This window comes from Scyliorhinus canicula, chromosome 10 (assembly GCF_902713615.1).
Source record: "Scyliorhinus canicula chromosome 10, sScyCan1.1, whole genome shotgun sequence".
Lineage (NCBI taxonomy): Eukaryota > Metazoa > Chordata > Chondrichthyes > Carcharhiniformes > Scyliorhinidae > Scyliorhinus > Scyliorhinus canicula.
This window is the reverse complement of record NC_052155.1, coordinates 184,200,792-184,223,966: the sequence shown is the minus strand read 5'-3', so window position 1 is coordinate 184,223,966 and position 23,175 is coordinate 184,200,792. Positions and strand designations below refer to the sequence as shown.

At 44.4% G+C, this 23,175-nt stretch overlaps 1 protein-coding gene across 21 annotated transcripts in view; it reads left to right on the top strand.

Moving 5' to 3' along the window:
• Positions 1-23,175, top strand: part of znf407 (zinc finger protein 407) — a 501,275-nt gene that overhangs the window by 359,040 nt on the left and 119,060 nt on the right. For all 21 annotated transcript variants that reach the window (XM_038810284.1, XM_038810297.1, XM_038810303.1 and 18 more), the window contains one exon: positions 10,647-10,825. In XM_038810284.1, the coding sequence (XP_038666212.1) occupies positions 10,647-10,825 (179 nt within the window). The remainder of the gene's footprint in view (positions 1-10,646; positions 10,826-23,175) is intronic.

Below are 23,175 nucleotides of genomic sequence, written 5' to 3'. Positions count from 1 at the left end.
TATCGTGCTGCCCTAACAATCACTTGTGCTACCCTGCTGCCCGAAGATCATTATATAATCTTTGAACTACTCTCCTTTAATTTATCCTTATTTTCTGGTTCATTTCAATGCTACTTTCAAATTTTGTTTCACAAGGCTCCTATGAATCACCTTTTGACATTTTGCTATATTAATGGTGCTATATAAATGCAAGTTGTTATACAACATTGCTTTATTTCAGTTTATGGTAGAATATTCTAGCACGTCAATTTTGATGGACCGTGCAATTAAGCCACACTTGTTTTAGTGCTGAGATTGCTCCTGATCCATCGGCACAGATATTTAGGAACGAACAGTCCATTGCTGTCACCCTACTGCCCTTGAATCCTTCTCCGAATCTTGGATACTGCTGTCTTTTGTTTAAAAGTGAGGAGGCTGGACCTTTGCAATGAAATGTATAATACAGCTTGTACCATTTAAAATGGCAATTAGGGATGATAATAAATGCTGGCCCAGCCAGCGAAGCCCTCATCCCTTTAATGAATTTAAAAAAAGGATCAGTTCACCTATAGTGTGCGAGCTCTGCCACAGGTATACTCAAAATATTTGACAAGAATGGGTCATTCTGCCGAACACGTCCATTAACCACTGAAAAATATGGTTATGTAATAGGCAGCATTTGCTGCTCTCTTACATCAGGCAATGAAGGCACAAGAGTAAAGAAGACATTGCAGTCTTAGATAGATAGAGAAATACAGCACAGAACAGGCCCTTCGGCCCACGATGTTGCGCCGAACTTTTGTCCTAGGTTAATCATAGAATTTTGGACAATTTGTCATGGCCAATCCACCCAACCTGCACATCTTTGGACCGTGGGAGGAAACCGGAGTACCCGGAGGAAACCCACGCAGTCACGGGGAGGATGTGCAGACTCCACACAGACAGCGACCCAAGTCGAAATCGAACTTGGGACCCTGGAGCTGTGAAGCAATTGTGCTATCCACAATGCTACCGTGCTGCCCTTAAGAAGTTAACCTACACTCCCTTATTCTACCCTAATCCAAGTACCTATCCAATAGCCGTTTGAAGGTCCATAAATTTTCCGACTCAACTACTACCACAGGCAGTGCATTCCATGCCCCCACTACTCTCTGGGTAAAGAACCTACCTCTGACATCCCCTCTATATCTTCCACCATTTATCTTAAATTTATGTCCCCTTGTAATGGTGTGTTCCACCCGGGGAAAAAGTCTCTGACTATCTACTCTATCTATTCCCCTGATCATCTTATAAACCTCTATCAAGTCGCCCCTCATCCTTCTCCGTTCCAATGAGAAAAGGCCCAGCACCCTCAATCTTTCCTCGTATGACCTACTCTCCATTCCAGGCAACATCCTGGTAAATCTCCTCTGCACCTTTTCCAAAGCTTCCACATCCTTCCTAAAATGAGGTGACCAGAACTGCACACAGTACTCCAAATGTGGCCTGACCAAGGTTTTGTACAGCTGCATCATCACCTCACGGCTCTTAAATTCAATCCCTCTGCTAATGAACGCTAGCACACCATAGGCCTTCTTCACAGCTCTATCCACTTGAGTGGCAACTTTCAAAGAACAATGAACATAGACCCCAAGATCTCTCTGCTCCTCCACATTGCCAAGAACCCTACCATTAACCCTGTATTCCGCATTCAGATTTGTCCTTCCAAAATGGACAACCTCACACTTGTCAGGGTTAAACTCCATCTGCCACTTCTCAGCCCAGCTCTGCATTCTATCTATGTCTCTTTGAAGCCGACAACAGCCCTCCTCACTATCCACAACTCCACCAATCTTCGTATCATCTGCAAATTTACTGACCCACCCTTCCACTCCCTCATCCAAGTCGTTAATGAAAATCACAAACAGCAGAGGACCCAGAACTGATCCCTGCGGTACGCCACTGATAACTGGGCTCCAGGCTGAATATTTGCCATCCACCACAACTCTCTGTCTTCTATCGGTTAGCCAGTTTGTTATCCAACTGGCCAAATTTCCCACTATCCCATGCCTCCTTACTTTCTGCATAAGCCTACCATGGGGAACCTTATCAAATGCCTTACTAAAATCCATGTACACTACATCCACTGCTTTACCTTCATCCACATGCTTGGTCACCTCCTCAAAGAATTCAATAAGACTTGTAAGGCAAGACCTACCCCTCACAAATCCGTGCTGACTATCCCTAATCAAGCAATGCCTTTCCAGATGCTCAGAAATCCTATCCCTCAGTACCCTTTCCATTACTTTGCCTACCACCGAAGTAAGACTAACTGGCCTGTAATTCCCAGGGTTATCCCTATTCCCTTTTTTGAACAGGGGCACGACATTCGCCACTCTCCAATCCTCTGGTACCACACCTGTTGACAGCGAGGACGAAAAGATCATTGCCAACGGCTCTGCAATTTCATTTCTTGCTTCCCATAGAATCCTTGGATATATCCCGTCAGGCCCGGGGGACTTGTCTATCCTCAAGTTTTTCAAAACGCGCAACACATCTTCCTTCCTGACAAGTATCTCCTCAAGCTTATCAGTCTGCTTCACGCTGTCCTCTCCAACAATATGGCCCCTCTCATTTGTAAATACTGAAGAAAAATACTTGTTCAAGACCTCTCCTATCTCTTCAGACTCAATACACAATCTCCCGCTACTGTCCTTAATCGGACCTACTCTCACTCTAGTCATTCTCATATTTCTCACGTATGTGTAAAAGGCCTTGGGGTTTTCCTTGATCCTACCCGCCAAAGATTTTTCATGCCCTCTCTTAGCTCTCCTAATCCCTTTCTTCAGTTCCCTCCTGGCTATCTTGTATCCCTCCAGCGCCCTGTCTGAACCTTGTTTCTTCAGCCTTACATAAGTCTCCTTCTTCCTCTTAACAAGACATTCAACCTCTCTTGTCAACCATGGTTCCCTCACTCGACCATCTCTTCCCTGCCTGACAGGGACATACATATCAAAGACACGCAGTACCTGATCCTTGAACAAGTTCCACATTTCACTTGTGTCCTTCCCTGACAGCCTATGTTCCCAACTTCTGCACTTCAATTCTTGTCTGACAGCATTGTATTTACCCTTCCCCCAATTATAAACCTTGCCCTGTTGCACGCACCTATCCCTCTCCATTACTAAAGTGAAAGTCACAGAATTGTGGTCACTACCTCCAAAATGCTCCCCCACTAACAAATCTATCACCTGCCCTGGTTCATTACCAAGTACTAAATCCAATATGGCCTCCCCTCTGGTCGGACAATCTACATACTGTGTTAGAAAAGCTTCCTGGACACACTGCACAAACACTACCCCATCCAAACTATTTGATCTAAAGAGTTTCCACTCAATGTTTGGGAAGTTGAAGTCGCCCATGACTACTACCCTGTGACTTCTGCACCTTTCCAGAATCTGTTTCCCAATCTGTTCCTCCACATCTCTGCTGCTATTGGGGGGCCTATAGAACACTCCCAACAAGGTGACTGCTCCTTTCCTATTTCTAACTTCAACCCATATTACCTCAGTAGGCAGATCCCCCTCGAACTGCCTTTCTGCAGCTGTTATACTATCTCTAATTAACAATGCCACCCCCCCACCTCTTTTACCATCCTCCCTAATCTTGTTGAAACATCTATAACCAGGGACCTCCAACAACCATTTCTGCCCCTCTTCTATCCAAGTTTCCGTGATGGCCACCACATCGTAGTCCCAAGTACCGATCCATGCATTAAGTTCACCCACCTTATTCCTGATGCTTCTTGCATTAAAGTATACACACTTCAACCCATCTCCTTGCCTGCAAGTACTCTCCTTTGTCATTGTTACCTTCCCCACTGCATCACTACGTGCTTTGGCGTCCTGACTATCGTCTACCTTAGTTGCTGGACTACAGATCCGGTTCCCATTCCCCTGCCAAATTAGTTTAAACCCTCCCGAAGAGTACTAGAAAACCTCCCCCCCAGGATATTGGTGCCCCTCTGGTTCAGATGCAACCCGTCCTGCTTGTACAGGTCCCACCTTCCCCAGAATGCGCTCCAATTATCCAAATACCTGAAGCCCTCCCCCCTACACCATTCCTGCAGCCACGTGTTCAACTGCACTCTCTCCCTATTCCTAGCCTCGCTATCACGTGGCACCGGCAACAAACCAGAGATGACAACTCTGTCTGTCCTGGCCCTTAACTTCCAGCCTAACTCCCTAAACTTGTTTATTACCTCCACACCCTTTTTCCTACCTACATCGTTGGTACCAATGTGCACCACGACTTCTGGCTGCTCACCCTCCCCCTTCAGGATCCTGAAGACACGATCAGAGACATCCCTGGCCCTGGCACCCGGGAGGCAACATACCTTTCGGGAGTCTCGCTCGCGACCACAGAATCTCCTATCTATTCCCCTAACCATTGAATCTCCTATTACTATTGCTTTTCTATGCTCCCCCCTTCCCTTCTGAGCCCCAGAGCCAGACTCAGTGCCAGAGACCTGGCCGCTGGGGCCTTCCCCCGGTAGGTCATCCCCCCCAACAGCATCCAAAACGGTATACTTGTTTTGAAGGGGAATGGCCACGAGGGATCCCTGCACTGTCTGCCTGTTAGTTTTCTTTCCCCTGACTGTAACCCAGCTACTCTTGTCCAGTACCTTTGGTGTGGCTACCTCCCTGTAACTCTTCTCTATGACCCCCTCTGCCTCCCGGATGATCCGAAGTTCATCCAGCTCCAGCTCCAGTACCTTAACACGGTCTCTGAGGAGCTGGAGTTGGGTGCACTTCCCGCAGGTATAGTCAGCGGGGACACCAGTGGTATCCCTCACCACCCACATCCTACAGGAGGAGCATGCAACTGCCCTAGCCTCCATCCCCTCTTACTTTACAGAATTAGCTGCCCTGTGGACCAACTGGACCTCCGCCCTCCGACTCTGCTCCCAGTCAGCTGTACTCTAAACTCCTGGTTCCCTTCACGCTCTTTGATAAATATAGGAAATTAAATGAAAAGAGTACCTTACTCCCTCCTCACCTAACTCCCTCAGTCACCAAACTCTCACTGTAGCACTCAAATGCCACAAGCTCAGCACTCCCTCAGTCACCAAACTCTCACTGTAGCACTCAAATGCCACAAGCTCAGCACTCCCTCAGTCACCAAACTCTCACTGTAGCACTCAAATGCCACAAGCTCAGCACTCAGTGCAAACCAAGTCTGCACTGTATCTAGCCCCTATTTATACTGTGACTCTAGCTTCTAAAAACTGGCCTAATGCAATTAACTAATTAACAAGCTCCAGCTGCAAGTAAGTCCAAGTAGAACCTTGTTTAAAGCTGATTCAAAATTCACCTTCTTATAGACCAAACAGCAACTTTTAAGTTAATTAACTAAATAAAAGAAATACTAGACTTTAAATAACCCTTATACTCCCTCAGTCACCAAACTCTCACTGTAGCACTCAAATGCCACAAGCTCAGCACTCAGTGCAAACAAAGTCTGCACTGTATCTAGCCCCTATTTATACTGTGACTCTAGCTTCTAAAAACTGGCCTAATGCAATTAACTAATTAACAAGCTCCAGCTGCAAGTAAGTCCAAGTAGAACCTTGTTTAAAGCTGATTCAAAATTCACCTTCTTATAGACCAAACAGCAACTTTTAAGTTAATTAACTAAATAAAAGAAATACTAGACTTTAAATAACCCTTATACTCCCTCAGTCACCAAACTCTCACTGTAGCACTCAAATGCCACAAGCTCAGCACTCAGTGCAAACAAAGTCTGCACTGTATCTAGCCCCTATTTATACTGTGACTCTAGCTTCTAAAAACTGGCCTAATGCAATTAACTAATTAACAAGCTCCAGCTGCAAGTAAGTCCAAGTAGAACCTTGTTTAAAGCTGATTCAAAATTCACCTTCTTATAGACCAAACAGCAACTTTTAAGTTAATTAACTAAATAAAAGAAATACTAGACTTTAAATAACCCTTATACTCCCTCAGTCACCAAACTCTCACTGTAGCACTCAAATGCCACAAGCTCAGCACTCAGTGCAAACAAAGTCTGCACTGTATCTAGCCCCTATTTATACTGTGACTCTAGCTTCTAAAAACTGGCCTAATGCAATTAACTAATTAACAAGCTCCAGCTGCAAGTAAGTCCAAGTAGAACCTTGTTTAAAGCTGATTCAAAATTCACCTTCTTATAGACCAAACAGCAACTTTTAAGTTAATTAACTAAATAAAAGAAATACTAGACTTTAAATAACCCTTATACTCCCTCAGTCACCAAACTCTCACTGTAGCACTCAAACCCTATCAAATGTAGCACTCTTCTATGTGATTAGAATACAGTATTGTCCGTAGTATGCTTACAGTAACTAAGCAACATTAGTTGTAAATTATTCTCCAGTTCTTATCCTCTGCTCACACTTCATACTACTAGGGATGAGTTACCTTTGTGATATAACAACAACTTGCATTCATGTATCATCTTCAACGCCGCAAAACGTCCCAAGGCTCTGAACAAAAGCGGTATCAAAATAACATTTCTGCCACCTAGCCTCAGAAAGCACTTTCAGGACAGGCTTAATTGAAGAAACAGGTTTTAAGAAACATCTTTTCATAGAATTTACAATGCAGAAGGAGGCCATTCGGCCCATCGAGTCTGCACCGGCTCTTGGAAAGAGCACCCTACCCCAGGTCAACACCTCCACCCTATCCCCAAAACCCAGTAACCCCACCCAACACTAAGGGCAATTTTGGACACTAAGGGCAATTTATCATGACCAATCCACCTAACCTGCACATCTTTGGACTGTGGGAGGAAACCGGAGCACCCGGAGGAAACCCACGCACACACGGGGAGGATGTGCAGACTCCGCACAGACAGTGACCCAAGCCGGAATCGAACCTGGGACCCTGGAGCTGTGAAGCAATTATGCTATCCACAATGCTACTGTGCTGCCCAGAAGTGAGGTCCAGAGGTGGAAAGGTTTAGGGACGGAATTCCAAAATTTAGGACCAAGGAAGCTGAAAGCATGGCCACCAACGGTGAAGTGATTGCAATTGCGGACACACAAGATGGCCAGGATTGGAGGAGCACAGAGATCTCAATGGCCTGTAGAGCTGGAGGAGGTGGCAGAGATAGAGAGGAACAAGAGATAGAGAGGGACTTGAAAACAAGGATAAGGAATATAAAATTGGACGTAATTGGAATGTGTTGCTCATTTTACTGAGTGTGCTTAACACTCAATTGGCTCTGTTTTATTCCTTAGATCTAGAGTCGCCAGGTATCCTTATGATACCGCCACGAAGTTCAAGTTCAGATCAATAACTCAATACACCAGTTAGTAAGGTTCAATCAAACACATTTATTATTACACAGTAAATCGATACTCATGCAACTAATACTAACGGACTAAACTATTCCTACCACTATAAGCCAATACGTATCTTCGATAAGGGAACACACTGGATCAGGGAACAATGGCCTCTTGTTCTGTCCTGAGACTGCAGGCTTCCCAGTTGGTATGGGCTAAGGGGTCAGGAGTGTCTACTCTCGTAGCGTGCATTGTATGACACTTACTTGGTGGTGCAGCAATTGGCCAGGCCTCTCCTTCTCACGGTCAAGTTCTTCGAGAGCTGCTAAGGTGGGAGGGCCGGCTAAGAGAGGGAGCTGGACTTGGGACCTGACTTTTATAGGTCACAGGGGCTTCGCGCCCATCTGGGCGGACCCTGTACCTGCTTGCAATCGATTGGACCTCATACCAATCGATTGGTTTGAATTCCCCAATACTGGGGCTGTTTCCCGATCGCTGGGCGGTTCTTGGGGCTGTTTGTAACTTATTGTTTCAGACTCCTGTTGGCGCCGGGAAGTCTGACCTTCTATAGAATGTCCCAATTGTAGCTAATCGTTGTATCCATTGTTCCCGGGGATCGCTTCATTAATATGCAAACTTGTTAGTTTCAGTGCTGTCTGGTTTCTCTGCAGACAGAATACACAGAGAGATTCTGCAGCCTGCTTGTCTTTCTGACATTGTACAATTTTCCCTGCATGCATTTCAATTCTCCATTTTATGTCGGGCAGTGGCCAACTTCGGTGGCTACAAATGGGAGCCGGTATGGGTCAGCAAACACAGGAGAACAAAACTTGGTGCAAGTTAGGACATAGGGAGCAGTGTACAAATACATGGGCACTGCACATGAAAAACAGCACGCTTTAATAAATTCTGTTTTTCATTTTGTTATGGGCCAGGGTTTAGAAACTCCAAAGTATATTATGGAGTTGACCTGACCTATAACTTTTTATGTTGAATTTGGCTAGGGTGAGCACAAGAGCCTACCCTTCAGGTGATAATCAACAGTCTTCCCAGATACTTTAATCAAACAAGTTTTATTCTAAGAACTTAGTTAACATTTATGTAACCAAACAGCAAGAATTTTTATCAATTACAAACATAAACATACCCCACAGCTACAGTAATCTATGTATAACACTTAATGAATTCCCCTTAACTGTTCCAATTCAAAAACAAAATCCCATAAACCAAAAACCCCTTTTCAAGGACATGGCCCAGCACTCTGCATTCACACTTGAATGAGACTGTCTTTTTCTGAGATTCTGACCCCGTCTCACCAGCAGCTTTAAACCCTTCCGGAAAGCAACCAAAGTTACCAAAACAGCAGGTAGCTACAATCAATGTTTTTTTTACTGGAGCAGATATTTAAAATGGAAATAGAGAGACAGGAACAAAACACTTCTTTCTCCCCGAGTCCACAGCGGTCAAATCAAAAATGAAAGCAAAACCAAAAACAGCTCCCAGAGCCACACCCCAGCTCCACCCACATAACGACATCACTGAAGCCATGTGATAAGACAAAAATATTTTTTAAAGGGCCACTCCCATGACAATTTCTGGTGGTCTTTGTTCTTTACCACCTCTCTGGTTGCTGCCGCCTACATCGCAGCTAGCAAAAGAGCTTGATGCACAGCATGGGCGAATCTACTGCCAAACACCAACGGTGCTGTTGCTACAAGTTCTTGGCTCTGCTAATGAGGGAGAATGGCGGCACAGCAGCAACAAAAATTGATCCGCTGGCAACTGGATCAGAAGATCTCTCTGTGCATTGTTGTGCATGGTTCGGTGAATTTCTTGGCCACAAGCTATCTTTCTGCCTCATACGTCTTTGAGAGCCTTCGCTGATTCAGCAGGAGGGAGGAAACAGAACATTGGCAGGGGTGGAGTGGTTGAGATTGGATTGGTAGGCCTAGGCATCTGTTCTTGCATGACTGAAAGAAATGTCCAGGAAAACAGCATAGGAAAGCCACTAATATCTTCCACAGTAGAGATAGCTGCAAGTTTACATCACCATACCCTAATGTTTAAGGGCAGGTATCTGGCATTAGGTTTTTCTAACCCAAGGGCTGGTTACTTACAGATCTGAAAGACAAAATGAAGAAAGAACATAAAAAAGTTAGAAACATAGCAATACAATTTGATCAACTTCATACAGGATTGCTCCAGAGATGCAATAAAATACCTATCTTGTGTGTGAATACTAGAAAAGAACATTATCAATATGTTACGACGTATGTATGTTATTCATTTTTGACTTTACGTTTTGCTGTATAGCTCCAGATCTAGAAGGGAACAGCAGTGCCATTGTGGGCTCAGGCAGTTTAGTTTAAGCTGAAGGTTTATCCTTGAATATTCGAACATGCAATATTTGGTTACTTGCTTTTAAAATACTGAAATAAATTGTTCTTTTTCAACAAAATTGGTCTTGAAAAACTTATGTGCCTTGCTGAACTTGTTTAACCTGGCCTTAGGTCTGAAGTTAAGCGTGGCGTTCCAACATAGCATGTTGACGAATTAACAGCTCGAAATGGTCACAGTAGACCAAAGGGCCAAGTGCTTGTGACTTCAGGTGCAGAAGGTCGCGTCTCGGGAGTGCCTGACCCGTCAAGTTGCTTCCTTTGATTGGATAGTTTCCAGCTAAGCCACTAGGTGGAGGGTCAGATGTTAAGGAGGTTATTCGGTGTCTGAGAAAGGGTAGGATCGTGCAGTCACAACACAAGGGTTCAGGACACACACCATCATAACATTTTGGATACAGGAAAATTAGTGACTGTGAGAGGATAAAATGGGAATATATGGTTAAAGCAGAACAATGTTAAAATATTCAATCACTTCTTACTTTTCATTCATTTTATTAAAAAAGAAACATTCCTTTTACAGTTTTACATTGTGATTTTTCTTGAAACATATGTTGACATGTAAATTGTTACTTTCATTGCCAATGTTGCGTTCCCTCTGTAACGGCATCTTTTATCAGGCTTTCAGGTTCTAAACTATATATGCAAACCTAATCAGGCCTAATAGTTGCAGTAGCCTCATAGTCAACATGATGGATATTTAGGTGACTTAAGTATAATAATTGCCCTCCCTCTTTAAGCTTCAGATCTTGCACCTCACTTCCTATTGGATCTGTCTCTCTTGTTTAAATTGCAGCAGTTTCGACTTGCATTTTAATAGACTGTTTTTGTTAAAGATTATAGATGCTGAATCATCTAGAAGGCATACATCTTCTGTGAAGAATTAAAACATTAAGGCTACAATTTTTTAAAAAAGTGATGACATATTCTTTTTGGAACAAACCAATTAGGTCGAACTGTGCTGAGAACATCCGCAAGCATATCCTGCACACTGGCAAACACGAGGGAGTGAAAATGTACAACTGCCCAAAGTGTGAGTATGGAACCAATATCCCGTTAGAATTCCGCAACCACCTCAAGGAGTATCATCCAGACATCGAGAATCCAGACCTGGCTTACCTACACGCAGGTAAGACTCCACTTTATTTGGACTTCAAATCCTCCTTCTTCCTTGGACTGTTTGCCCATGGCCATGATGCACAATTACAGGGTTGCCAACTCTTTTTTTTTTAACTTTTAGTGTACCTAATTATTTGTTTTCCAATTAAGGGGCAATTTAGCATGGCCAATCCACCTAAGCGGCACATCTTTGGGTTGTGGGGGCGAAAACTCAGGCAAACACGGGAAGAATGTGCAAACTCCACACGGACAGTGACCAGGGCCGGGATTCGAAGCCGGGTCCTCAGTGCCGTAGCCCCAGTGCTAGCCACTGCACCTCGTGCCGCCCTAGGGTTGCCAACTCTGATTGGACATGTTCTTCCTGGAGGTTTTCAGGATGTGACCCCTCCCTCCTGCAACTGCCCCAGACCAGTGAAAGTGCCTTTGTCCTTTCTTCTTTGCAATATGTTTACAGCTAATAACCAAAGATGTTCAAAGGAAATGGGAGAGGGATAAAATTTGCACGCATCCACAATTCTCCAGTGATATACCTCTTCTTCCAAACTTGTTTGCCTCAGCGCCCAGGAAGTTGTCTTTCCCTTCCTGTACACTCCAGGACAACCCTGGAAAGTTGGCAACCCTGCACAGTTGACATGCATGCAACATATCGGGGTATTCATGATCTCACTGTTGGCGAGTTAGGCCTTCATTTAATGTCGAGTCCTTGAATTTATTCAATGGTTCCAGCGGACTTCCTGTATACCCCTTGGGTGCCAATCTGCCAAACCTGGCCGAATGCTACACGATCCAGAAATGTTGAGTTGCCGTGAATGTTCTGGACCAATGTAATTCCTGCATGGTTTCCTCTTCCTAGTTTACATTTTTATATATTATTGTGACAACGAAATAATATTGGCTTCACTTACAGAAGAGTTTAGTCATCTTATTGCAATGTGATGTATTTAATATAAGTGAGCAATAAACTAACCATTATTTTTTACACAAAGGAATAAATAAGCTAATTCTTGGAAGAGTTTTTCTTCCCAAATGACTGAAACAGCTTGGAGGTTTAGAGTTTAAAATGTTTACATTTTTACAAAACAGGTTTACATTTTACAGAACAGGCAAATTAATATTTAAGAAATAATGTTTGATAAAAAGAAGACGAATAGGAGATAGGTTAGACTTTTGAGCTCCAAATATTCTCTCTTTCTAATATCCACTGTGATTTTCAGGGTGAAGCCATGCGCCAGTGCCCACCCACAGCTTCCCAGCTACGTGAAACCAATGTCACTGCACAGGAAATAACAAATTAAGAATAATAAATTGAGGCTCTTATTTGGATTGGATTTGTCCCTACAATGTTACTGTACCATATGTATAAAGCCAAAATTTGGAGACTACTATTTGCCAGTGGCCATTATCCAATAGGTGGGGCCAGGAACCCTCCCTGTGTCACATGACTGAGGTCTTATTGCATCGATACACAGAACGTCATGTTGCACTGTAGCGCCAATTTGCATCCTCACATGGGAGGATGTGGATTCTTATCTAGGATTTTCTATACAATGAGCATCAATTGTGTCACTGTGGTAAAAGTGTGGGCTGGCAGCCAGCCACTGCTCCACAGTGAAGGCAAATTACAATGGTGTAAAGTAAGAACTTGCATTTGTACAGCGCCTATCTCTATCCCAAGGCATGTCATAACATTTTACAGTCAGTGAAGTACAGTTGAAGTGTAGTGAGGGTTGTAACATAGGAAAATGCGGCAGCCAATTTCTGCATGGCCAACTCCCATAAACAGAAATCAAACAATGACGAGATAATTAGTTTGGGGGTTGTGAGCAGGGCGGCATGTGACACTGGAAAAAAATAATGGACTAAAAGTGTCCAATCCTTGGATTTGATGGCCAATAGCTTGCCATTTTTAAAAAAAGTGACTGCAGAAATGGCGAATGCATTGAATGAAATGAAAAAATGAAAATCGCTTATTGTCACGAGTAGGCTTCAATGAAGTTACTGTCAAAATCCCCTAGTCGCCACATTCCGCGCCTGTTCGGGAGGCTGGTACGGGAATCGAACCGTGCTGCTGGCCTGCCTTGGTCTGCTTTCAAAGCCAGCGATTTAGCCCAGTGAGTGGTCATTAATGGAGCGTTGGCAGAATCAGTGATGAAGTCGCGGTAATTTACAATCTTTATGAATGGCTTAAATGAGGGGACCGATATCCAAAATTCCTGATGATACAATGCTAGGTCAGAAAGTAAATTGTGAGGGGTGGCACGGTCGCGCAGTAGTTAGCACTGCTGCTTCACGGCGCCGAGGACGGCGGTTCGATCCCGGCTCCGGGTCACTGTCCGTGTGGAGTTTGCACATTCTCCCTGTGTCTGTGTGGGTCTCACCCCCACAACCCAAAAAGATGTGCAGGGTGGGTGGATTGGCCACGCTAAATTGCCCCTTAATTGGAAAAAAATAATTGGGTACTCTAAATTTCTCAGAAAAAGAAAGTAAGTTGTGAGGAGCAGAAAAAGGGCACGCAAAATGATAGAGACCAGTTACGTGATTGGGCAAGGAGAAGGCAGATGGAATATAATGTGGGGATTATAATATAAATTATCCAGATTATTAGGAAGAACGAGAAAGCAGAAGTTTTGGGGGATAAAAATTGAATAAGTGTTGATATTCAGAGGGATTTAGGGGTCCTTGTACACGAATCACGAAAGTTAACATGGAAGTACAGTAATCAATTAAGACAAATGGTTTGTTGTATGTAAGAGGGTTGAAGTATAAAAGTAAGGAAGTCTTGCTGCAACTATGTGGGGCTTTGGTTCAGAATGTTCCTGGAGATTCATCTTCATTCTCAGGAGCTCTTCCTTCCAGCCTCCAAGTTCCCCCAGAGATCTATTGTCATTTTCAGGTGGTCCACCTTCTTTCTTTAATGGAGGGCCAGTGATGTTGGGCACCTTTTCAGTATGGTGCCTGGACACGTCAGCAGACTACTTGTCATCCAGGCCTGCCCGCCACTGGATACAGTGTAAAACACCCAGGTGCATAATGAATGAGGTCGGGGCCGGACGATTTGGCACGCTTGCTCGTCAGCCATTGCAGCGGGAAACACTCCCATATACACACACACACACACACACACACACACCCCCCCCCCCGGCTCCACGGCACCTATTTTCAAAATGGCAGAATTTCACCCCTGGTCCCAGGATAAAGAGTGGTCCATTGTGGACTGGGATGAGGAGAAATTCCTTCAGATCAGAGGGTTGTGTATATTTGAAATTCTCTACCCCAGAGGGTTATGCTCAGTCAATGAGTGTATTCAAGACCGAGAACGCTAAATAAGCGGATAGAGGGGGAAGACTGTAGTTGATAAAATTCAGTAGGGATCTTACTGAAAGCCGATGGACCATGTGGCCTACTTCTGTTCCTGTTTTGTGATGTGATGTCTTTCCCCTTTATATATTGTCCTCCCATTTGTAGCAAATATTTAACCAAAAAGCTTTATTAGTTACTGGCGACGATGTCACTTCACACAGGTTAGTTTCTCCACACTTGAAAATGTAGTTTTCTTCCTGACTATCAAGTATGATTGACAGCTTGCTGCGCACATCTGTCAAGAAAAATCACAGGGTTTATAATGTGTGCCTTAAATAAAGTATGCACCTGAAAAAAAGGTTTGAACTCTCGGGAAACAGAAAGGAACACTATTGTTGTGCCGTCTGCTTGTTTTTCTGTTTGTAGTGAGTATGTGTAAAGCTGCAGAGTTGCTGAAAGAATACTGTTTAAATCCACAAAAATCAGAGTGTATATCTCGCTGGGTAGACTTACAATCAGTTTTTATATCCCACGCTTTCCCACACCTTTTCTAACAACGTTGATGATGGAAATTCTACAGGTAAGAAAGTTAGCAGCAAAAGAAACGTGTACTTGATGTGAAAAAGTCACAACGTTGCAAACCCCTTTTCCTACTTGCAATTTTAATAAATTTGAAATACACTGCAATGGTGCCGAAAGGTACAGTATTTGCAAATCCATATTGACAGCTGGGGTACCATTTGATAAATTAACAGGTCATTTGGCTCAATAACTCCATAGCAATGCTAATGCTGCGCACAATTCTCCTCTGGTTCCTTGTCATCTCACCCCGTCAGCATAACCTTTAGATTCCTTTCTCGCTCATCTCTATCTACTTCTCCCTGAAACTCGCATATTCACCTCAACTGCTGCTTGTGGTAGTTCCTTGTTCTAGGTGGTCTCTGGGTAAGGAAATTTCTCTTCAATTCTTTATTGTATTTTTCAGTGACTGTCTTCTATTTATGGCCCCGAATTCTGGTCTCCCACAGAAGTTTAACTGTCGGGCAGAATTTAATGCTTCTCCCTCCTCCGTGGCGGGTATGTCGGTAAGGAGGTAATTTAATCAGGTGGGAGGGTACGGGTGGGACCCGCACTTTCCGCCTCTGCTCCAATTAAGTCCAAGGCAGGAAGGCTTGTTGGCGGCCTCTTTGCCCCACGGCGAAACGGAAGATCTTTAACTGGGAAATTAATGCCCAGACAAGGGCTCCTTCCTGCTGCAGCTGATATTAAGACAGTGAGGAGCATGACCAGCAAACCTACGCGGTGTTACTTTTAGACACCTGGCAGGGGTGTGGGTCCCTCATTCAAAGGTAGCCAGTGTCTGTTCGACGTACCTCACATCAGGCAAGTGGTGGGGCTGCCATGAGCCACCCCTCTGCCCTTGTTGCCAACCTGCTTGCCACCCTACCACCCCACTCCAGCCATCGTTCATGTGTGCCTGGGTCCATGACAATCCTGGACCGTGGCTGGCACAGTACCGGTGGCAGCCACTGGATCCCTGATGGCGCCACTGTTCAAGAGAGCTGCCAGCCTCGGGTTTCAGGAGTGGAAACTCGGGGGAGGGAATCTCCTCCTCCCACCGGGTCGTTGGTCCAGTTAACTGCCTGGGTGGCACTTAAATCGGTGGCTCTTCCCTAAAAGTGGCGGCCCATGGTTTCCTTTGGAAAAACCCCTGTGGCCTCTTTAACTACTGTCCACCTTCTCTACACCAACTCTATCAAACCTACCCATCAATAATCGTAAAACCCTCTATCAGGTCACCCTCTCCATCTTCTCTTTGCTGGAGTAAAGAGCACCAGCTGTTCAGCCTTTCCTGATGCGCAGTACCCCTCAGTACCTTTCAAGCTGTAACAGATTAACATCACCAGGATTGTTCTGAATTGGTAAGTGAAATGAAATCTTCATAACCCAAAGTTAATTGAGCAGCGACCTTTTCTGGTGAAGTATGCTACCACATTCACTTATGTTGAAAATGTGGTGAAAGTAGTACATTTAAATGAGTTTAAGGGCCCAATTTTAACTCTATGCAAGTGAGCGGGTTTTGAGTGGATTAAAATCAGGCCCTTGTTAATATATAAAGACATGTTATTTGCTGTAAAAATTTGTTCAGTCGTTTTGTACCTAAGTCATTGGAGTCTGGGGCATGTGACACAATTGCAGCTGCATTTTTTCCTGGAAGGGACTAGTCAATTCTGCTGCCATATTTCACAAGAATTTACCACGGGCAGAATTTTTACGATGAATGATAAAGTTGGCGAGGACCGTATTCCCGCTGATGTCACCAGTCTGACAATCATTTAATGCTCGAGCATTAACTGGCTGGAGGTGGGACTTCTGTCCCTCACTCAGGAAAAGTTCCTCTTCAGAGAGCCGCTGGCCAATCTGATTTGCGAGGAGATTGGGCCAAAGTGTGGCAGATGGAGTTTAATACGGATAGGTGTGCAGTTATCCATTTTGACCAAAAAAGTAGAGAGACAAATTATTATCAAAATGGAAAACAGATTCAAAATGCATCTGGGTAGAGGGATCTGGGTGCCTTTGTTCATTAATCGCAGAAAGTCAGTGTGGTAGAGTGATGTGGATGAGGAGGAACGTTGGGCGTGATTCTCCCAAACCGGGAGAAATCGTAAGGCTGGCGTCAAAAACGGGCGGGTTTGACGCCAGCCTCCGCCCCCCCCCGACCGGGAACCGATTCTGGTCCCCGGTCGGGGCTAGCATGCCGCTGCCGTGAACTCCGGCATCGCGGGCTTAACGAATTTCGTTAAGCCCGCTTGCCAGAGTTTGCGACGGCTGACGCGTCACATGACGTCAGCCGTGCATGCGCGGATTGGAAGACTCCAACCCGCACATGCGCGGATGACGTCATCGCGCATTTGCACAAAACCCGCGCATGCGCGGGCCGGGATGCCCCTCAGCCGCCCCGCGAATGGATACAGCGGGGCGGCGGAAGGACAAAGAGTGCGCGGGGTAAGTACCCGCTGCCCGCGATTGGTGCCCACCGATCGCGGGCCCATGGCACCCTTGGCACGGCCGTGGTACTGCTGTGCCAATCGGTGCCATGGTTGCCAAGATCCCAACTTTACGGCCGTTTTTACAAACGGTCAGACCCAGGTGTGTTTGACGTTCCTAAAAACGGTCGTAAAGGGCTTGGACTTCGGCCCATCGGCCAGCTGAGAATCGCTGCTCGCCGTAAAAAAACGGCGGCAGCGATTCGTGTCAGGAGGCGGGCGTGGTGGGGGGGGGGAGAATAGCGGGAGGGCGTCAGACTAGCGTGGCCGTAAAAATTTACGACCCCCGCTATTCTCCGCACCGTCGTGAGTGCGGAGAATTGCGCCCTATGTCTCACAGAGGGTGGTGAATTTGTGGAATTCGCTGTCCCATAGTGTGGTGGAATCTAAATCATTGAATGGTTTCAAGGAGGTCATAGACATATTTCTCAATTTTAAGAAATGCGTTGTAGGGATGTGGAGAACAGTGGGGAGGTGGATTTGAGACCAGGAAGAGATCAGCCAGGATCTGATTGAATGGCGGAGCAGGCTCGAGGGGCTGAATGGCCTATTTCTGCTCCTAATTCCTATGTTCCTGATTAGCTGGCCGCTCCGTAGTTCCAGCAGCAGCTACAAGACGAGTGGTCGCTGCAGGGACAACATGCAGCCCGGTGGGTGTAATAAGTGCTGGGAGCCCCAGAGCCAGGTAGGTGCACGGGTTTCAAAGTGGGGGCTGGAGGGGAGGCTCTGTGGGGGGGCCGTTGGGTTGTAAAAGCAGGGCCCATGAGGGAAGCACCTCCCACTTTCCCACCCGAATCCTGGGTAGGGTAGGCTGCAGTGATTCCCAGCAACCCCATCAACCTCATTCATCTCCCACCCCCTGCTGTCACTTGTCCCTGGCTTTCTACCACCCGCGACCATTAATTGACCACTTAAGGGCTTCAAATAGGGCGTGGGGAGGTGAGCTGCCCTAAGCCTCACAAGCTCCCAGTAAAATTGCAGCTAGATCATGTTGGGAGGGTAGACAGCAGCAAGCCCACCTAGGTAATTTTACCCCCACCCTGACTGATGGGGTGGGGGTAAATAATGGGCAAAATCTCCATACCACAGTGCTACATCGATTGTTACCACTACGTTTCCATGTTACAAGAAACTGCCTGATGTGGCCATTGGATTGATCATTATCTTTTGTATATGTTGTACAGCATAAGATGTTTCCCATTGATAACATTTTCAGGATGTGCTGAATTACGAGGCCCGCTGAACTCTCAATGTATCATTACCCTGCACTTAAAGAAATAACTTTCATCTGCTTAACACCTTTCATGACCTCAGGTGCTCCTAAAGTGGTTTCAGCCTATGACATTTACTTTTAAAGTGTAGTCACTGTTGTAACAGGGAAAACTAATGTAGCTCTGCATTAACCTACTTAAAAGACACTGGCAAAATTCCAGACTGTATGTGGCTTGTAACATTTTCCCCCATGTATGGGTGTCTTTCTGTAACTTTAAATTTAATCCTGAAATATTAATGTTAAAATGGGAGACTTGATTAATGTCACAACACTGGGACAGTTCCATCATGCAGCTGAAATTCTTCTTGCATGCCTTTTTTAAAAAAAATGTAATTAATATTGAATCTTTGCTAATCTACATTGATTATCTAATCAATCATTGATTCTTAGTTTTAAAAAATGCAATGTATCACAGGCTTTTTATTGTATAAGTTGACAGGAGCTGATAAAGTATCAGTGTAGGAAGTGTCAGGAAAGGTTAATATTTATTGATTTTGCTTGCATTAAAACCAGTTCGGGTTTTGCCATCCGAGATGTATAGCCAGAAACTTTGGAGCATAATGTAGCTTCCTGCATGGTGGTTATGCAAGCAGTTTTCTTGTGACTTATTGCAGCACTGAAAAGAAAAAGGATGACAGATTCTTAATAATTAAGGAAGGGTTACGAAATCCAGACCACCTGGGAACTGATTTTAGCTGGCTGAAATGAAGCACCGATGTACCACTTAAAAGCCAAATAACCCCTGGCATTGCATAGGCGAGTCACATTTAGCCTTTTCATCCACTTAACCAGGCGCTATTGATCTGCAGAGGAGGGTTAAGCAAGCGATAACTGAAGCTGTGCACAGGAGAGGATGGTGCTACCTTATAGCGTAAAAGATTTCAGCAAAGGAAAAGTCTGTGATAGAATTAGTAAGCCAGTCCCAATGACCATTCAGATTTAAAAGTTGGCTAAAATTAGGGTGGAGGTTATTTCTTCTGAGGTACGGAGTCTGATGCTTCAAAACCTGAATCTCTTGCTTTAACTGCAAAGTATGCATGGGACAAAGACAAGAGCAGGGCAGCCTTTCCATTTATCTCTATCACCACACAGCTGTCAAAAGGGCACAGCTAGTAAGTAATGTCATGGTTTGCATACAATAGCAAAGAAGCACGCACACACATAGAGAGAAAAAAAATCAAGCCCTTAGATCCTCCGTTTTGAGCTGTAAGGACATGGGCGAAACGACATTGGCAGATACACAGATTGAAATTTCACCTTCCCTGACCGTGACACCGCTGTAATGTGCCCCACCACAAGAACTGCATCAGCACCACTATCGATGTCCTACTCGCACACCGCATAAGGTCTTGTCGTGGAAGGGAAAGTGTTGCAAAGTCATTATGTGCAAATCGGCTAAATAGTCCAATATTATTATCTTTTTATTGTCCAGAACGGTACAAATCCAATCAGTGATGATGAGTTGAGGGGCGAGAATTAGGTACAAATATGTGCAATTAAAATCATTTGTAATAAAATTTGACTTAGAATTCCCATAAATCTACATTTCCATAATTGGTGTCTACAAACAGTGTATAAGTAATTGGATTGCAAAACTACATTTTGAGATCTCAGGAAATTGTCCAGCACAACTTTCTATTTCCTTACAGCTGTTATCTGTGTGATAAAATGGAACTTTTCGATTATTACGTATAAAATACGTCCAATTTCTGATCACATATTTTCAGCCTCCCTAATCCCGCTGCTAGGACAATGACTTACATTAATAATAATAATCTTTATTAGTATCACAAGTAGGCTTACATTAACACTGCAGTGAAGTTACTGTGTAAAGCCCCCAGACGCCACATCCCGGTGCCTGTTTGGGTACACAGAGGGAGAATTCAGAATGTCCAAATTACCTAACAGCATGTCTTTCGGGACTTGTGGGAGGAAACCGGAGCTCCTGGAGGAAACCCACGCAGACACAGGGAGAACGTGCAGAGTCCGCACAGATGGTGATCCAAGCCGGGAATCGAACCCGGGACCCTGGCGCTGTGAAGCAACAGCGCTAACACTGTGCTACAGTGCCGTCGCGTTGCATGCTACGACATCTCAAAGGGGCATCGTCAAACAAACTTTGACCCTGTCTCATAGAACATAGAACATAGAACAGTACAGCATAGAACAGGCCCTTCGGCCCTCGATGTTGTGCCGAGCAATGATCACCCTACTTAAACCCACGTAACCCATATACCCATAACCCAACAATCCCCCCATTAACCTTACACTACGGGCAATTTAGCATGGCCAATCCACCTAACCCGCACATCTTTGGACTGTGGGAGGAAACCGGAGCAGCCGGAGGAAACCCACGCACACACGGGGAGAATGTGCAGACTCCACACAGACAGTGACCCAGCCGGGAATCGAACCTGGGACCCTGGAGCTGTGAAGCATTGATGCTAACCACCATGCTACCGTGAGGCCCAAATTCTGTGAGGTCTCATTCATCTACTTTGGGGCTGGCTGTAATTCCTCTGGAACTCATACCATTTTGCATTGTCTTGTGTTCTCCAGCGTTTGCTGAACCAGTGAGAACACTCACCTTTCTACCTTGATGAAATTAAGTCTCAGCATAATGTTAATGTTGAGTTATGGACGATTGTTTTTAATGAACGTGGTACTTAGTCAAACAATAACTTTGTTTACACTAATACTGTCCAAAGCTGCTGAATTAAAATTCGCCCTAGAGGATTCCTGTCAACATGAATAATCCCAAAGGTTACATTTGTATATGTGTGATCAAATTTTATTTTGACAACACTCCTGTGAAGTGCCTTGGGACATTATAGGGCAATTGAAGGCGCTGTAAAAATGTAAGTTGTTGTTACAATTATCAGTTCCTGAACATTGATAATTGAAAAAGTGTTTTCAATATGTGATATTTGGCTTTTTTAGCAAAAAATTTAAACGCAAGCCAATTCTGCTCGTCAAATTTTTTAAGTGACGGGAACATGGATAGGCCATTCAGGCCTTGAGTTAGATCATGGCTGATTTGCATCTTGACTCTCACCTACCCACTGAGGTACCCCACATTCAGTAATGCTTTTTCAGACTCTCGCACTACATGCAAGATACAGAAATGTTTTACTCTGCAAGGTCGCACATTAAGTTAGCCTCTTGTGCACCATAAGAAACAGCGCAGACTTCTGAAACCATTTTTTAACTGGGGCCTCACAAGTTGCTACGTAAATGCAAGTTGTTGATGCTTTTGTCTCCCCCCACATTCTTTCAGGATTCGAGTATTTTGTTTATTTTTCCAAAACAAAACTTCAAAACAAACTGGAGAGTAAACTCTCAAAGCCTTAGGTCAGGCAAGTTTCACATTTCAAATAGTTTTTCATTACTGTTCATGGGGCCTTGCTGCGCGCCAATTGGCTGCCTTGGTTCCTACATTCCAACAATGGCATTACTTCAAAAGGCACTTTGTTGACTTTAAAGCATTTTGGAGCGTCCCAAGGTTGTGAAAGGTACTGCAAATATACAAGGTTATCTTTGAAATAGCTTTGCCTGAGGGCTAAGGAGCTTTGACAAAGGGTCATCTGGACTCGAAACGTTAGCTTGTTTCTCGCCCTGCAGATGCTGCCAGACCTGCTGAGATTTTCCAGCATTTTCTTTGTGGGTTCAAGGTTATCTTTTCTGTCTTCTAATCTGACTCCCTCACCAATCCAGTCCTTCCCTCGCACAACAAAGATTACTTGTACCTGGACTTTTAACCTTCTTGCAAGGCAGATAGTCCGAATCATAATTAGCCGCCCATCAGAAAATTCACTGAGTAAACCTTGCTCTTCCCATCAAACCTAAAATCGCATTACCTCCGACACTATTGTGCAAACATAATTCCAAAGCCCTGCACTAAATTTGAAATTTCAGAACCTGTCCTGTGCTGCAGATTATATAACCGCCCTTATTGACAAATGTGGTCCTTCGGTATTTAGAATAATCTCAAGTGTATTCTTTTTTAAATTACCTACAGTGAAAAATGAACACCATTCCATCAGTTTAAATAATTTGTGATCTTGCTCTTTTTGATCATAAATCTCTTAACATTTCCCCAGTATTGACAGCTCCAAGGATATGCAATGAATCACAATTAAGCTTGCACTCCACCCTACAATTTCATCGAGAATGGATTTATTCTCACAGTGGAAAAGTTGGCGATGATTATAGTTTGTTTTTGCTAAGCGACAAACGTGGGTTAAAGACGAATTGGAATGAACTGCTCATCCGGTTTGGATGAAGGACACATCTCTTTTGCAAGTCCTCTCTTCTTTTCCTTGACTCCAAACGCGGTGTTTAAAAACAATAATTTACAAAAGCAAGATAATGTGGACGCTGGGGATCGGAAATAAGAACAGAAAAAGATGGAAATATTCAGCAGGTCTGGACCATCTGTGGAATGAGAAGCAGAGATTAACGTTTTGGGTCTGTGACTTTTCGGAAGGTCAAGATTGAGGGATGATTTGATTGAGTTGTTAAAGATGGTTAAAGGATTTGATAGGGAAGGAACTATTTCCTCGAGGATGTGGGGTGGGAGGGGGGTGAGTCTTGTATAAAGCGCCATATACTTAAAATTAGAGTGAGAATATCCTTCAGTGATGTCAAGCAGCACAAAGGAACGTGGAAATCTGAAACTCTCCCCTGCAAAATGCAGTTCAGGCTGTGTGTCCATCTAAAATTTTAAACCTGAGATTGATA